At 42.3% G+C, this 17,601-nt stretch overlaps 1 protein-coding gene across 1 annotated transcript in view; it reads left to right on the top strand.

Annotated features, from left to right (window-relative positions):
- Positions 1 to 17,110, top strand: part of PARP2 (poly(ADP-ribose) polymerase 2) — a 695,158-nt gene extending 678,048 nt beyond the window's left edge. Inside the window, exon 19 of the mRNA XM_069651725.1 lies at positions 14,696 to 17,110. Coding sequence (XP_069507826.1) covers positions 14,696 to 14,855 — 160 coding nt within the window. The 3' untranslated portion in view covers positions 14,856 to 17,110. The remainder of the gene's footprint in view (positions 1 to 14,695) is intronic.
- Positions 17,111 to 17,601: the final 491 nt, after the last annotated feature.

Below are 17,601 nucleotides of genomic sequence, written 5' to 3'. Positions count from 1 at the left end.
TCCGGCCCTCCTGTGAGCTGTGGTGCTCTCGGCCTGGCTGTTCCCGGGGTGTTCCAGCCGATTCTGGGCGAGATGAGGAATTCGCTCAGTGATTATTTCCTTTTGAATTCTTTACTTCTTCTGTGATTTATGTCCATATTATTTTTGTGAGTTATTTCTATGTATTTCTAAGCTTTGAATAAATAGCCGTATAAGAGCTGATTATCTTCTAAGAATGCGTTGCTGTGAGTTATTGCGTCTGTCTACGTTTAAAGTATTTGCTCTGTAATTGCATTGGTGATTTAGGTTTGTTCCGTGCACTTTGGTGAGAGCAATATAGTCTCTTCAACAAGCTCACCGAATTGACACTTACAAGAGGTTCACCCTGGCACATATCTTGTGGACTTTGGAGCTACAAGACTGACCTATGTTGTTAGATTTCATATTTTCATGTTCCTATCCATCCCAACCATTTTTGGCGGGAAACACTAGGAGTTTGCTGTGCACCCATTGTGCCTCAATTTGGCCCTAAGATTATTCACGAAGGTCATGGCAGTTGTCGTGGCCCATCTTCAGAGGTAAAAGGTGTGGAACTTTTCCCTACTTTGATGAATCTCCTGTGTGCCAGCCTGGCCCTTGAAGGCCCTGGGGACAATGTGCACTCTTCTGCACAAGTTTTCCATCAACCAAAAGTGCTTTCATACCCTCTCCCCAAACACAGTTTCTAAGGGCAGTCTTGGATGCACATTGTTGCAAGGCTTTTTCTCCAAGAGTGCCAGGTATCCCTACAACAGTAGACTTCTTTCATCCAAACTGACAACTACTGGTTGGGGTTTTCTTGAGGATTCTAGGGTTCATAGCACCCTGCATCTTCATAGTCCCAGAAGCAAGACACTGAACGCAGCCACTACTGTGGTTCCTGTGAACCCATTTGTCTAAGTTCAATGGGGACATGAAGAAATGTTTGCTGGTTACCTCAGAGGTCTACAGATACCTTTGTTGGGCCTCCATGACCCACCTCCTTTGGGGACACTATCACCCTGGTCAAGAACCTGTCATTTATGGGCTGGAGAACTTATCTAAAGGACTTTTCAGTGAGGGGTTTGTGGGAAGTGTAAGAAACCTGAGGGTATTCTCCCAAGTAAACCTTGAGAATCCCTTTTTCAGGTGGCCTGGGAAGGGCTGGCGCTCTCAGACCCCAACTCTGGGGGTGGACGAGCGAGGGAGGATCACCTGGGTAGAGGAGCCCAGGGTTATGGCCGGGGGATCCCCCAGGTGAGGTGCAGTATTATACCAGGGAAGAAAGAGGAGGAGGAGGAGGAGAAGGAGAGTGAGAAGAACAAAGTCCCTGCGGCCTGTATAGGCTTTGCCAACTCAAACTCCCTTCCACCTAATGAGTCTCCATTACCAGGATCCAACAACCCCTCTGCATCTGGTAAATGCACTAGAAACCCTGTGGTACTGGGAAACTACCTCTCCCAGAATCCATTATGTTGCCTACCTGAGTTCTCCCAGCCATTCTTCTCCACGTCCCTCCGATTATTATTCCCACAATCTCCCCTATTCATTTCACAAACACTACAAATCTCACTGTTCCGAGTTGACCAACCACCCCTTCCTTTGAAAACCTTTTCCCCATCCTACTGGGTAGGATATTTGGAAACTCTAGCCCCCACCCCTCATCCCCACCTCCCCCTTTCTGTCACGGTTTTATTACACGGCACACTCCAGCCATGGACTCCTTCCCCGACAATGAATGTGGCGTACAATGAAACAGGTTTTATTTTTAATATACTACAGATTATTTTCTGAGTAGGCCTCCAACCTGTCTCGCACTAAACCTCCACAAACACCCTGTGTTACAATGGACTAGGAACCAGGCTTGTCTGTATCAATAAGATATTTATTCATTTATTATTTAATGAAAAAGGAAAATCAAACAATTTCACAGCAGCCACCGATGTTTTGACAACACAAATGCAATGATCCCCACAGAACAATTAGGTTAAGATATCCATTACAGTTCACACTGGTCTTTAATGGCAAAACAGAAAAAGAACAATTTTCCACCAAGTGACAGCAACAACAGTTTAGCACTCCCCCCTGCAACACTCACCCCCAAACATCAATTAGACTTGATTCCTTTGAATGGAAAGCAGTGGCAAGTAATAGGAATAGAGATAAAAATCAGATTTGGGGGTGAAGCCCACCACCCCAAGATGGGAAGTCAACAAAGAAAGGGAAAACGTGTTTTGGAGCAAAATGGCAGACTGGTTCTTACTCACAACTGCTACGGGACAGCATAACATTAGGAGATAGGGAAAGTTTAGAGAATACTAATCAGCACACCAGGGCAAAAATAGAAATGAAGTGGGAAAATCGGGTTTGAGAAAAAGCAAATGCAAAGGGTAAATACAATGGCAAATGGAACATTTTTATAACTGGGGCTTACAATGACAGGCAGCTCGAGGAAGGGGTTTAGCTTACAATAGGAAAATCGGTTTTCAGTGACAAGGACAGAGGCACATAACAGGTAGACTTCTAGGCAAAAGGATTGCTCACAATAATAAAACCAGTTGGGGTTTAAACAGACAGATGCAAATAGGGATTTGTTTGGTAATGCACACAATAAACAGACAAATTCTGTTTTCAGCTACAAGGAGACTAATTCTTTTGAGGCAACACTCTAATGGCTATAACAATTAAATACACACACCAGGTACAAGATGGTTGATTTAGAATTTCAGCAATCTTGTACCGTAAATTTCAATGGGGGAATTAATTGATTTACTTAAAAATATACTAAGGATTTACACACACAAAGGTTTTTCAAAGGAGATATGCTAACATACACGATCAAATAAGAGATTCTTCTAGGGGGAGATGAATGGATTACACTGGCAATTCGGGGTTTTCAATAGGGTATTGGATTAAATGTACTACTCCAAAAATTAAGGGGTTTATGCAATTTACGGCTGGAGTTATATACTACTTACAGAGCAAGCCTTTAAGGATTCAGGAAAGCTAGCTGGATCTCAGGGCACTGGACAGCTAGGGCAAGGGGCCTGGTCACTGCACTCTCAAAGATGGTAAAGTTCAGCTGCTTTCAATGTGTCGTCCTTCTCCTGTCTCCCGGTTTTTGTGTCTCCCCCTGACCTAGTACACAGTTATAATAATAATAATTTTGCATTTATATAGCACTACAAACCCTCAGGTATCTGAGCTGCTTATTACCCATGGTGTGTGGTGCTCATTTATCGACCTCGGAAAGGATGAGAGTTTGGCCCTGCCGGGATTCGAACCTGTGTTAGCAGGATTGCATGGATGTCAAAGCGAGCGCTCTGCTCGAATGAATCTGCAAATGATCAAGCATGTTCCTAATTTCATTTTCCATCTTTTAACCAACTGTCATATTTGTCACCTGTTAATATCAGCCAGAAACTAGTCTTACTTGGCCATTTCAGTCCTCAAAGTCCTAGTGAAATGCAATTTATATTTTGAAAACCGCCTGGAAATTACATGAGAAAATTGCATAAAACGAAATGAATTCCCATTCTGATGACTGAGAAAAATGGCTAAAGTGAAATCAGTCTTTTAATGTCAATTGGGAGTGTCTTGTTCCACCTGTGGGAAGGCCGCTTCATCCCCTAAAGCCATCTGTCTTCCTCTGTGCTCAGCTGGTGACCAGAGAATTTTATGACTCCCTTTGAAATTGGCAGTTTGCTCTTTGTAGTGGGTGCAGGAAGGGCTCACACCTCCCGGTCTTGCTTTAGCTACACTTTGCCTTCTTTGAAATCTCTGGGCTCCTGCCTTCATGTCTGCAGAGCAGGGAATTATGACGCCCTCAGTAGCATCACATTTTATTGCAGAGTTGTTCGCTGGTAGGTGCGACTTCCAGCTGGAAGTAGGGTTTTTAATTGTGAAGTTTCCTGCGCCCAACCAAAACTGGTTTTCCCTACAGCAAGTGTCTCTTCAAAGGTCACTGGAGTCTGGTGGGGGAAACATAATATAAATTTGCTTTTGTCACCCCACCCACATCAAGTTTTGCTTTCTGACATTTCCTGTGAGCAATGCTATCTTTTTCCACTGGCTTTTTAAAGCCATTTTTATTTTCACACATGTGCAGGCCATTTTCGCTTTAAATGTTTAAAATCCAGGTCACAGGATTCTTTGATTTCTCCTTCTTCGGTGAATTTATATTGCTGCTTGTCCATAGATGATGGGTAGGCCCCCTTTCCCCATGGTTCTTTAATTTGACATGAACACAAAGAAAAAGCCAAGCCCTTTTCCGTTTGCAGTGTTTAAAGGGTTGATGTTTGTGTGCAAGGGAGAGCAAAAGCCGTTTTTGGTCGTAGTATTACAATTCTTGCCCCTCATGTGACATAAAAGTAAAACGAGGCCGTTTTTGGTTGCAGTGTAGAGCTTCTTGTCACTCATGTGAAATAAGAGCACAACAGGGCAGTTTTTGGTTGCAGTGTAGAAATTCTTGCCACTCGTGTGAAATACGAGCAAAACAAGGCTGTTTTTGATGGCAGCGTTTAAATGCTGCTGTTCAGGTGAGAGTGGCTTCTGTCTAGGGCCTTTTAAATGCACCCCACATTTCCGACACACACACTTTCTCACACCCTGACAAACAACGGACTAACACCAGAGCCGTTTACCTGACATGTCCCAACACAAAGATCAGGCAGAGTCCGGCAATTGCTGATAACTACACACACGCACCTTACTTACCTTTCCTTTACGCTCAGGGATTAAAGGCTGAGCATGAGAGCACATTTTGCACAAGGCCCAACGTACGTAGAAGCTATTCTAGAACGGCAGTTCAAAAGGAGGAGAAAGGCGACAAGACCTCAAAGGACGACAAGGCAATTGCCCTTGCACTTTTCGACCCGGACCTGCAAAGCCTCTGAAAAGGGAATTATAAGACCGGAAAATACAACTGGAGTATGGTGTGACAGATGTCAACGGTACACAGGGCCTTCCTGCACTGATAGCCAACGCGGGGAGAAGCGATTGCTGCGGTGGTACCGCCCTTGACCGCAGAGGCAAGAAACGCCAGCAGGTTCAGCACAGCCGGTGAGTCGTAGAGAGCTGATATTAAACCGGACTGTGTTGAGCTGAAGGTTGCATACATATGAACAAATAACCTGTGTGTGATTGAACTTTTAAAACCCTGTGAAGGACCAGCTGCAGCCAAGAGGAATGCCAAGAGGGAAAGCTAAGGGAAGTGAATCCTGCATTGTGCTAAAGCAAAGTGAACTGTGTATTTGGCAAATGTGAACCCGACTGAGGGATGCCTGTGAATCGGGGTGAACAGTGATACACCTGTGAACATTGTGACAAGTGTGAAACCCGACATTGAGACTCTTGAATGTTACAAGTTGCTGATATTTTTGATAAAAGGCCATAGTGAACCCAGCTGAGGGAGCCCCATGTTGCAAGAAGCATCAGAGCCCAGTTGAGGGGGATCCAAGGGTGAAGAGAAATCAGCCAACGTGAAGATTACTGAAAGGAACTTTTTTTTATTTATTTTTTTATGGTACATCCGTTCCTCTGAGGCAAGAGACTTTGTGTGAAAAAGACTTGGCCACAGAAGGCCCTGTTATTTTGGAAATGAACTGTAAGCTTGTGCTGGAGAAGCCCACGAGTGTGCTATGCTCAAGAGTCCCGCCTTGTTCGGTGCTAAAAACTCAGGGAAGCGAGACCCCAGCTATACCATCGTGACTTATCATTTTGAGAAACGTTTTTCTTTTCTTGTGAACATTATTCCACACTAATTTGTAGCATAGCGATAAGGGTTGGCAATAGGTTTTTTAGTATAGGCCCGTTTTATTTGACTAAGTCACCACTCGGACTGTATTATTATTTGATGGTCGTAGCTTGCTCCCATCTTAGATTTAGGTTTAGATTAGGCATGTTTCTCACCCATTTATAAAGTTTAATAACCACCCTTGAACTGTGATCACTTGTCTGTCTTTACTGTTGCCACCATGAGTTCCTTACAGAAGGCCAGAATATGACTTTTCACATCAACTTGTGGAAACTCTGGGTAGTTCATCTGATATTTCGATCCTTCTTACTGTCCATCGGATTTAACTGCCCAGGTCCTCGCAGACAAAACTGCCATGCCCTGCGTCAACAAGATGGGGCAGTATTAGTGGCTCCAACTGCTCCACCTGTGCAGTGAGGCCGTGCTCCTTTGGTTTTGGTCAAACAATAACAAGTTAACAGCGACTGTGTCACACCTCGCCAGGCATTCTAACGCTTACTCTGATGTGTTGTCCGCTCTCAGGATACTCCCCTGAGTGAGAGTTGAACTGAAAAATCATGGAGGTGGGGGATCGCCCTCCCGTCCGGGCTCCCTCCCCCCGCCCCCTTGATCAAACATCATTCTTTCAGCTCTAACAAGAAGTGCAAAATCTTCTGCCCCAAGGGTTTTGTGATGAGATGTTTCCTGGATGATGCTCTGGAAATTACCAGAGAGTCTGACCTACTGTGTGTGCGCTCGCTGATTCCATTTAGTGCTGATAAAGTTGGACCAGAGCAGACCAATGATTTTGATCACTCCCTACTGGGAGCAGAGGGTCCGTTATCAAATTATACTAGACATGCTGCTTTACCCTTGTTGAAGGGAGAATTTTCTTAACACAAGCATGCAGCAGATTGCTTCACCCCAATGTCAGGATGTTGAACCTTTGTCCCTGGGTATTGAGAGGTTGAAGTACAGGAGGAAGAGATTGGCATGATGTTCTCTGCGCGGCACCAATCCAAGTCCATTTATGCATGTTGCTAATAGAAGTCAGCAAGTTGATGCTGTGACAGATGACAGATTAGGGTGTGGACTTGCCCCACTGGCACTGTTCATTATTGGCCAAAGCATGTTTAATAAACATTGACACAGCTTAAGGCTATCTGGCAATTTCATCTATATTTGAAAGATCACCTGAACAGTGGGCCTCATTCCGAGTATGGAGCTTCTAGCGGCATGGCTACCCTCATACAAGGTACCGGGTTCCTTGAATGGGGAAATACCGGGCCATTCCGACCTTGGAGGGCCCGGTATTTCCCCATTCAAGGAACCCGGACCAGTTACATCATCATTCCCATTTGAGCTCCCATAGGGCTCAATGGGAATGGGGAGGATGCTAACAACAGGCCCGTTAATGACGGGCCCGTTGTTAGCATCCTGGTGTGCTGGTCTGCTCGCGGGACCCGTTAAGTGCGCCTGGTCTTACCAGGCGTCCTTAGCGGGACCTGCGAGTACACCTCGTAATGAGGCGGTAGGGGGTTAACGGCGCTGGCAGCTCTACCGGCGCCATTAACCCCCTATCGCCTGGGTTGTAATGAGGCCCAGTGTGCAGATTTCCAGTCGGACTGCAAAAAATTTGTTGGGTTGTTTCAAAAATCAGCCCTGGGTTGGATTTTGGGAGACCAACCTATTATGGTGAACAGTAAGATCCTAAAGTCTAGCCCAACCCAGTCAAGGCTTCTAGAACAACTTACATAGCTCTTATAAAGTCCAACCCTGTGGTGGTGTGGGGCCTTGTGCCAAAAAGTCCCCAGTTCCAAAATGTTTACCTCACAGGTAGATTTATTAAGAGATTGGCATTGCCAGTGGTTATGATTAAGAGTAAAAAAGTTCAAGTAAGTCAGATCACTCAATCCCAGGCCTATGAAAAGATTCTTTACCTGCCCTCTACCGACCAAAGTCAGGAAACAGTGATTTCGCGACAGGACTTTACACCCATGTAACCCTTTGGAGGAAGGAGGAAGGCAGGAACAATTAGGTCAACCTACCTCTCCGGAAACCACTGCTGTTTCCGTATTCCATTGGGGACATGTCTTCTGTGCTTGGTCCCATCGACGGAGGCCATGGGCTCACAGATGCAGAGGTAACTTGATGCAGGGATTCGTTGTGGTAATTGGAGTGCTTTGGAATCTGTTGCAGACTGCTTCCAGTAGAACACCCGAATGACGAAAAGATGAAGAGTTCTGTGGGGAAGACCACTTCAAGGCAACTCCAGACAGCAAGGAAAGAAGAGTTGCAACGGGTGTCGCTACGATCGGGTCGGTGAAAGGCGATCTTCAATGGACGAACAAAGGAGCAAGCCGACTACAGCTTTTGTTGATGCAAGAATGCTAAAAATGCCAGAGCAGGCATCTTGTTACACAAGTTGAAGTTCCTCCAAGTTTCAAGGATGCACTCAGAACGGTGCCAGCTGCACCGAGGCTGTCCAGGAGAGAACTGGTAAGTCCACTGGTTGGTCCAGGGACACTTCTGAAGGCTCAGATCCTCAAAAGCAGTTTTGAGGCCAGTTTTTCCTACTGGTCCAGGGTCGAAGCACCAAGGAAGGCCTGTTTGACATCAGAACAGAGGAGCAGGGCTTCACCGGATTTGATGCTAATCAGCTACAGGGGTTGTCCTGTGGTAGTCAGTGGTCTGCTCTTCTTCGCAGGGGTCTTGGCTCCAATGATCTGTTGCATTTCCTCCTTTAATCCAGAATTTGTACTGGGAGTTTGCCCAAGCCCACAAATGGTGTGGATCTGCACTATTCAAACAGGGGCTATCCAATTGTGGATAACTACTAGGCACGTTATTTGCCCAGCAACAGACATTCAGCCTCCTGGATGTGTAGTGAGACCAGACATTCCCAGGCCCCACATCCGGGTTCACACACAAAACCGCCTCTTAGCTCTGGAAAGCGGCAGATTTCTCCAGGAAAGATTTTTCCATATATGCCAATTCTAGACCCGAGGGCAGGAAAAAGGCCAAATAACAATATGGCCAAAGGACGAGCAACATTCTTGTGGCACAGCCATCTCAGGGAGATAGCCACTTGTGGTAAATGCTCAAGTGCCCAAGTAAAATCACAGATATGCATTAGAAAAAGATCTGCTCCTACCAGCTCATCCTAGGCACATTGTAAAAGTTGCCAAAGGCCATTGCAGAAAAAGATATAGCGATTCAAAGTAACCTAGCCACACTACACTTTAAGGGGATGTATGTAATTGCAACAATACAAGAATTCATAGACTCACAGTGCTGATAGTCTAATGAACTGATCCATTTGCCCATAAAAATTAGCAAACGGGTACCTCCAAGAGATCAGGAGTATAAACAAAGCAAAAAGAAATGGTTTCCGATAAAAGTCTATGGGAGGAAATCTGTAAAAAGAAAATCTTTCCTAACAAACTTGTGTATAGGCACGTTACAAATGCCATATCATATAATTCTTCCTTTTCGTATGACAGCTCTCTTTGAACCTATTCATTCATGTCCCTTGAAATTACTCTACTTTAGGGTTGCCTTTCTGGTGGTCCTCACTTCAGCCAGAAGGGTTTCTAAATTACATGTACTCTGTGCCTCCAATGTTATGCGGTTTTCCAAAGAAAGATTTACCTGGCAGGTTAAACCATCATAGTTACTCAAGATAGTGTCCGAATTTCATTTACAGCCAATGATCCACCTACATGTGTTCTTTCCACTTCCTTGCATCTCCAAGACGGAGGAAACATTTCATAGGCTTTCCAACTTCTGTTTCACCTCGCTCCTTTCCAACCTGTGAACCTGGTAAGGCGCGCAGACTCTCTGGGTAGGGCCATCGCTGAACAAAACTTTGAATAAATGAAAAATAGCCTTCAGCATAGGAGAGCCCTCAAATTTCTTTACTAGACTAATGATTTGAGGATTCATGACCAGTTGGTTTGGCACTTTTCTGCCCACCCCGCCCTCCAGAAAGATAGCTATCACTGAACAATGTTTCTCCAGTTGGATATTCCTATATATTAAAACCTGCTATGCGGTTGCCCATAACTTTCTAGGCATACACCAACAGAGGTCAGGCAGACACAAGGCACTTTTAAAAAGGTTTGGTCTGAGTGGGTATTGGCCAAGAAGCCACTTGGGCCTCTCTCCATTACCTTCATGAAGTATTAATTATGAGTAGGTGGCTAGAGTGGATGCAAGGGTAGGAATGTCTGTGTTGGAAAAACATCTTGGTATAACAGGAGCATGCTCATACTTTTCCCGTCTCCACCTTTGTTCTGTTGCAGCTTTGGAAGTCTTTCATAGATGAGAAATCTCTGGGAGAAATGTAACAATTGGAACACAAAATGACTTACCTTTTAGGGTAATTTTCTTTCTGATGGATACTATGCTCCCTCCCACCAATTCCTCATCGCCACTCCAGCCTACCCTGCTAAATAAATTGCTGAGAGTATTATGGACATGTTTGCAAATGGTTTTCAAACCATTCCTCCCAGTTGACTGGAGGAGAAAAGGGGTGGAATTTAGGCAGATGGTGAAGGAGCAGGAAGCTCAGCTAAAATATATATGCCGAGCTGAAAAGCATTCTGGCATAATTTGAATCCATCTGAAGAAAGAGCCTTACAAAACCTCAAGAAAGACAGCAATATAGTAATCAAAGAGGCTGACAAAGGGGGCAACATTATGGTTATGAATCGACAGGATTACCTAACTATGGCAGAACAACACTTATCGACCCCCGAGTGTTACGAAAAGTTACCATCCAACCCACAAGCTAATATTGTCTCGGAATTACAGCAAATGATCAATCACTGGCACCGACAGGGCAATATAACAGATGAAGAGAACTACCTGTTTATCCAGCATCCACGTATGCCAACAATTTACTTTTTACCAAAGGTGCATAAAACTTACCAACTAATACCTGAAGGTAGGCCAACAGTCAGTGGCAATGGAGGAGCAACAGAAAACATATCTAAATACATTGACAGCCTTCTCAGTCCGCAAGTGCTCAAATTCAAGGCATATTTGAAAGACACCACCCATGCAATTCAGATCCTGAATAATGTTCAGTGGCAACCAGAATTTATCCTTGTATCACTTGATGTCCGAGCTCTCTACACTTCTATCCAACACCATTTAGCCATCCAAACCATAGACTATGTATATAGAGATACCAGCGCATCGCATTTTCAGCAAATTCACATGTTAAAGGAAATGTTGAAAGCAACATTGGAATTAAATGTGTTCATATTCAATGGAGACTACTATCGCCAACGACAGGGAGTGGCAATGGGCACATAATATGCACCGGCATTAGCCAATTTATTCATGGGGATGCTAGAGGATGACGTAGTGGTATCAGGTAATATTTTCGCCAGCAAAAATATCGTCGAACATATGGTCGTCGGGAACGGCCATAGGCGATATTTTTGGTGGCGAAAATATTAGGTGCGGGGGTGTCCCCTGCACATAAAAAAATGATGCCGGGGTTGGTGTCCCCGCAAGGTCCATGTGTTATTTTCACCGCAAAAATATGGCAATATTTTTGCATCGCGATATTTTTGCGGCGAAAATATCACATGGAACCGACGTAGTCTACAAAGACAGCCAATACAGTGAGCATGTAATTGTATGGGCTTGTTACATTGATGATATTCTCCTGATCTGGAGAGGGGAGAAGCAGATACTAGAACAATTCATAGAGCGTATCAACACCAACAAATATGGAATACAGTTCACATCAGAAATAGATGCTGCATCCATCAATTTCTTGGATCTCACCATATACATAAAGGACAACCAAATATATTCTAAAAAACTTTGCAAACCTACTGAAATTAATTCAACATTATGTGCAACCAGTTGTCACAAACGGTTAAGGACAACATTCCGGCAGGAGAGTTCACACGTGCAAGACGGAATTGCAAAGAACATTCACAGTTTCAAAGAGAATGTGAGTTATTATCCACAAGATTCAAACAAAGAGGCTACAATATCAAAAAAGCACAAGACAAAGCTTCAACGTTGAAACAATCGTAAACCTTGTGCAGAAAACAGATTATTAAAAGTCAATCTGAAAATGTGAGATTCATTACAACATACTCTAATGACCACTCCAAGATGAGGCAAATACTGAATCGGAATTGGCACTTATTACAATTGGATCCTGACCTAACGTCTCTCACACAGAAGAAGCCTCAAATCGGGTTTACTAGAGCAAAAACATTGAGGAATATTGTCAGCCCTTCGCTGCTTCCGAGCATTAGTGACAGATAGCCATCTAACTGGCTCACCCCAGACAACTTTGGGTTCAGAAAATGTGGGACATGTTCCATGTGTCCTTATGCACACGCACCAGCGAAAGAATTTCAGGATCATCATGGAACTTGTTTGAACATTCAACAGAACATTAATTGCCAAACCAAACATGTAGTTTATGCTATTATATGTATCTGTCACAAAGTATATATTGGAAGTACGATCCGTCAACTCCGAATAAGAATTTGTGAACATTTGGCAGGCATTGGAAGTCAACATCAAAACTTACCACTAGCCATACATTGGCAACAAGAACACCAAATGTTCGACAAAAAAGGGATCAGGTTCATTGGTTTGAAACAGGAGAAACTTGGTATCAGAGGAGGAAACCTTGAGTTAGCCCTGAGACAATCGGAAGCCAGACTTATTTGTCATTTTCAGACTTTGAAATTTGGTTTGAACACCGATAGCGAAATGTATTGCTTTCTATAATTCTAATTAAAAACATGATTTAATGTACAAATCTGCATATCAGAACGCGAAAAGGTGCATAGAGACACTGGAAGAAATTGCCCACTTTATTGACACAAGACTACAAATTTGCACAGAAATGACCTACCCATTTTTTGGGTTGATATAGACTTTCAACTACTGTTGTGCTAAGTGCAACGTTCAAAATATATTAGGTGACACACGAAACTTCCTTATTCGGTACCTGTCTTAATGCATGCCATGTAAAATCCAATGCCAACTGGTATCTCGCTGTACTGCTTATTGCACTCCTAGTAATGAACTGTTTGACGATCAGTACATAAGTATTTATACTCTTATGATACTGCAAGGCTAAAGGCATTCTAAATAAAATGGTGTCATTCTACTCATGAATTATTAAGTAAACAATGAGTATCGGTAATACAAAATATAGTACCGATCCCAATTTGTATATGCACACCTTGTAATCGCAACTTTAAGCGACAGTGCAGTATTGAGAAGACGTTTTACCTGGTTAGTAAACACTAATTTGCCCAAAAGATGGCTGACACGGTCATGACAATCAAGGAGGGACTACCTTGGTTGCCATGACTCCGGCAAACAACACAAACGCTGAGTTTGTATAAAGTACAAACGTAGCCAGTATGCGGGTTGATCGGTACCCTACAGGACGTCCCCGACAATCTGGTAAGTCATCTGATCTCAATTTCAGGTCATACACTGACTTCGAGCGCTCGCGATCATATCGCGGCATTCAGCTGCATAGATGACGCGTCCATATGACACGTACATGACACAAAAGTACTAACTAACGTTTTGTGTAACCCACGATTAAATGAGTATGCAATCAGTGCACCGATGCTTCCCAAGCAATCAGCAATGTCGTTGACAATATCGGGTGCGCTTTTCAAAGTCTAGAATCATGTCTGTAATATATTTAGTGCAGAATAACAACACATTTTTAATCACTTTTTAGAAATGTTGTTCCAATAAACGAGCAATATCAGCATTTAACCAAGGACATAATAATGCAACAGAAAAATGTCAATTTACGTTTTGTGCAGTCCATGACGAAATTAAATGTCGTTCTATGTGACAACGATGCTCCCTAAACAATTAAGTGTCTTGGGAGTATCAGGTGCGTTTTTCAATGAGTAGAATGATGTCAGCAGCATATTCAGTGCAGAATAACTATGCATTTATAATTATTTAAAAAAATTTAGTTCCAATTCAACACGGCAACATTGGCCCATAGCCGAGGACATGATAACATAATTAGGTGAATAACGACTCATTTCCTTACAGGGATTTAACCCATTTAATATATCAAGCACAGACGGAAAGGTAAAATCAAGTTGCATCATACCAACAGGTAACATTGGTATAAATCGTTGTCAAATGGTGTTGGTAAGAAAGAAGGGAATGAAGGAAGGGGGGTTTATTTCAAGCTCTTATTATTTTGAAGTTCTGACTTGTGGTTCATAGTACACAGTGATAAACCAATACAATTACTTTGGAGGAATTCAGACAATATCCTGCTCGATTCACATACGTTAATAGGGAAAGTAAGAACACATTAATACAAGATTAGATGTTTGTGACATCATTGAACTCCGTAAAGTGTTTTAAGTAATATGCAAACAATTTGTAAACAAAAGGATGATTCTAATTGACTATGTTGTTTCCATTTTTTTCCCAATTTGTTTCTCTTTCTCTCTATGCATATTCTTTTTACCCCACATATCCTCCCTTATGCTTTCTGTCTACTAATGTATGTGTGATGTAAATGATATTTTTGTTGGCAAATCATGACTAATAATCTATCCTTATTATTTAATGTTATATTTTGATTTGTGCACTTTATGCATTTCATTACCCAACGTGTAAATGTATATTCCAACAGCCCTGGTGTGAGAAAGGCACTATGTAATATTGCCGAAACACGTGTTACCCTGAAGGGTGCTCACAAATAAATCTCAACTTTTGAGACATCACTATATTAGTGTGGCGCATTTGTACGAAAGAGTCTTTATTATCAATTTTTAAGAAGACTACAAACATCGTAGCATTAACTACTCAAGAGGAACAAAGGTGTTTCCAACTTGGAATGGTGATATCAATACATAGTCACAAAAGACTTACTATTTTGTTATGAATAGCATTGTTTCATCTTTTGTTTCCTTTCTCTTGCAGGAATGGTGTAACAGTACCCCTTGGACCAGCAAAGGAGACTGGTGTGGTGAATTCAAATGGTTACACACTAAACTACAATGAGTATGTTGTTTACAATTCCAACCAGGTCCGCATGAGATATCTCCTCAAGGTCCGCTTTAATTTTGCACAGTTATGGTGAGATTTCCATGATGCTCAGCAGTCTTGCCATGGTGGAGTGAATCGACAAAACAATGTCATCTCTTCTCCTCAAGTCATTCTTAAACAGTACTCTTCACCATTATTGTCCTTTATATTTAAGCCTCCTGTTGGATTACTCAAATGCATTCACAGAGACCGGTTAGGATGAAAATTTGAGGTTTTCTGCATCACAGTGATATTCTTTATAACCACTCCATTTATCTATCCTGCTTTTCCATGATAAACCTCATTTAATCCTGGAAGTAGAAGACCCAATGTAACCGAATATGTTAATGTTTGTAGAAGATCCGATATTTACAGGTGTATTGAATGTAACATGTGTTAATTGTATTCTCTGACTCATTATTGGAAATCAAAGTAGAAGGTGATTTTTGCTTCCTGTATGACTTTCTACTTTGGCAGAGGCACAAGAACTACATTTCAGTTGTCCTTTATCGTGTTCTCTCCTCCAAACATTTTGAGATTATAGCACCCTCCGTAGAGACCGCTCCAGCACATTTCTGGAAGGCACGAAAACAATCAATTTTCAAGAGCAGCTGTGCCCATGATATTTGTGTGTCACAAAACTGCAATTTCTCAGAGTATTTACTCAGCATGGACGAGTTAGGATGCCTTTTGCTCTGCCTGAAACTTTTCTCGCACCACCTTATCTGTACTCCATGTCATCTTTTTTTGGGCAGGGGCTATCTTGTCCACTGGCTTCTTTTCACACTTCTTCGCTTCATGGCTATTTCACTGGTAATGGCTTCAGTGAATGTCTGACAAGCAGTTTCTAGAGCTGCTACTCCAAACTGCGTAGGGAGAACTCGGGTCCCCAGAGCATTCCATATCCTCTTGTTCAGTGATTGAGTCCTCTAAAGTTCAGCTTAGTAATAGTTTAAGCTGTGGATGGACAGTTTCGTTAGCTATGCTCCACAGAAATTCCAATAATTTGGCATGAAGAAGCAACAAAGAGGGGAAGTAAGGATCTCTTTTCACAGCCACCCAACCTGGATTTTTCGATCCTTACAAGATGTCTATTTCAACAGACCAGACAGACAGCTTCTTGCTGTCGTTAAGCAGCTCATACATATTATATTGCCCTCCCAGGTGCTATTGCTGCCTAAAACAGAAATTCTGTTCATGGATCTCCTTGGTCTACTGGAGGTTCCTCTGATGTGCACGTGGGGTCGAAGACCACCATACCCTATTAAAGAGTTTCCTTTTGGATGTAAATTCATTGTAATGGTAAGCCAGGACTTGGCTGTACCAAATGTTCCCGAGGTGCAGAAATAACCTTAATGTGGTAGTGGTGCTGAGCACAGATGTCACTGACTGGTTGGTGCTTCAGTGCACCCAATCACACAACTTCTGTGTCACTGTTGTCGTGGAAAAAATTGCTTTGGGGGCCATTTGCCTTGTGGTATGACTTAACCTTCCCAATAATTCCCACTTGAAAGCTACTCGGAAAGACGTAAAAAAAATAAAATCACTAGAAAATGCAGTCTTCTCAGCTCTCTGAGATCACTCCTTTCACCAGTGGTAAGTCAATAGCGCATTGATAACAAAGCTAAAGGCAAAGTTAGGAATATTCAATAGCACCAATTTTTGTTCTCACTCCCTGTGCAGTTAAATGTGCTGTGGGTAACTGAGCAAGGAAAAAAGAACCGAGGATTACTGGCCAGCGTCAAGGAGAATTTTTAAGATATTGTAAGAAAGACTCCTATTACCAACACTTCTCTTTTAGTGAGTGCATGATCCAAGATAAGAACTGAGGTAGGGAACCCAGTGGGCATGTAACGGGGCATAGCCTACATGTAAGCTTCAAAATGTATCATTTTTATTCTGCACAACATTGTCTTGGTCCTTCAGATTTATGCTGCCAGATTTCCCTGTAGACTGGTGGTGGCAGGGGTGGGGAGGAATACTAAACCAATTAGTAGTACAAACATAAGCAATTTGTACGTAATGTCCAAAAGTTCATTTTGTCATCTTTGATCAAGGCTACATCCTTCCACACAAATACTAACCTTTGCAAAGCTTTTGTCTTGGATGGGTTTTTAAACTAATGTTAAAATGAAGAGAGGGCTAAAAACAGAGCGAGGGAACGAACTGCAACAGAGTTCTAATCAATCCAGTACTATTTTATTACAAGTTTCTTTTGTATTAGATAAAAGATGTTTTAGATTAAAAAACATGTGTATTATTTAAATATTGATGTCCATTTGTCAATAAAAGTTTACATTTTTGGATATATACAGCTTTGTGGCCTTTGTTTTGACCTAAAATCAGATGTTTCCAATTATTTTTCAACCTTTACACACCTTGTTCATACACTCAAGATTTGGCATCTAAAAGCGGTAAGTTGAGGCTAGGGGAAATATATATTGTAAGTAAATACAATGTCAAGGTTTTGTAGAGTCTTTAGTACTGGTGTTTTATTTGTTTTACGCAGTCATTATTTTGATTGATCAAGCGGTGAAGCCAAGAATAGAACCCTTGTTTTAAGACCTATAATGCACAAAGAGATTAATCAGTTTATGTTGTGTATAATATCGTTCTATTTTCAGGGAGTCTGGCCAAATATTTTACATTTTTCAATCTACTGCTTGCTATAGTTTCCATTATGTACTCGGGACAATGAAAACATGAAATTTAATCTGGTTTAATAGATTGAACAATGTTGGTTTTAATTTTCATATTATGATGTTGCAAGTATTGGTCTGTCTTTCTACTAAGTACCCCAG

This window comes from Ambystoma mexicanum, chromosome 3p (genome assembly GCF_040938575.1).
Source record: "Ambystoma mexicanum isolate Mex_15411 chromosome 3p, UKY_AmexF1_1, whole genome shotgun sequence".
In the NCBI taxonomy this organism is placed as follows: Eukaryota; Metazoa; Chordata; class Amphibia; order Caudata; family Ambystomatidae; genus Ambystoma; species Ambystoma mexicanum.
Note: the sequence above shows the minus strand (reverse complement) of the source record. Positions and strands in the feature narration are given on the sequence as shown.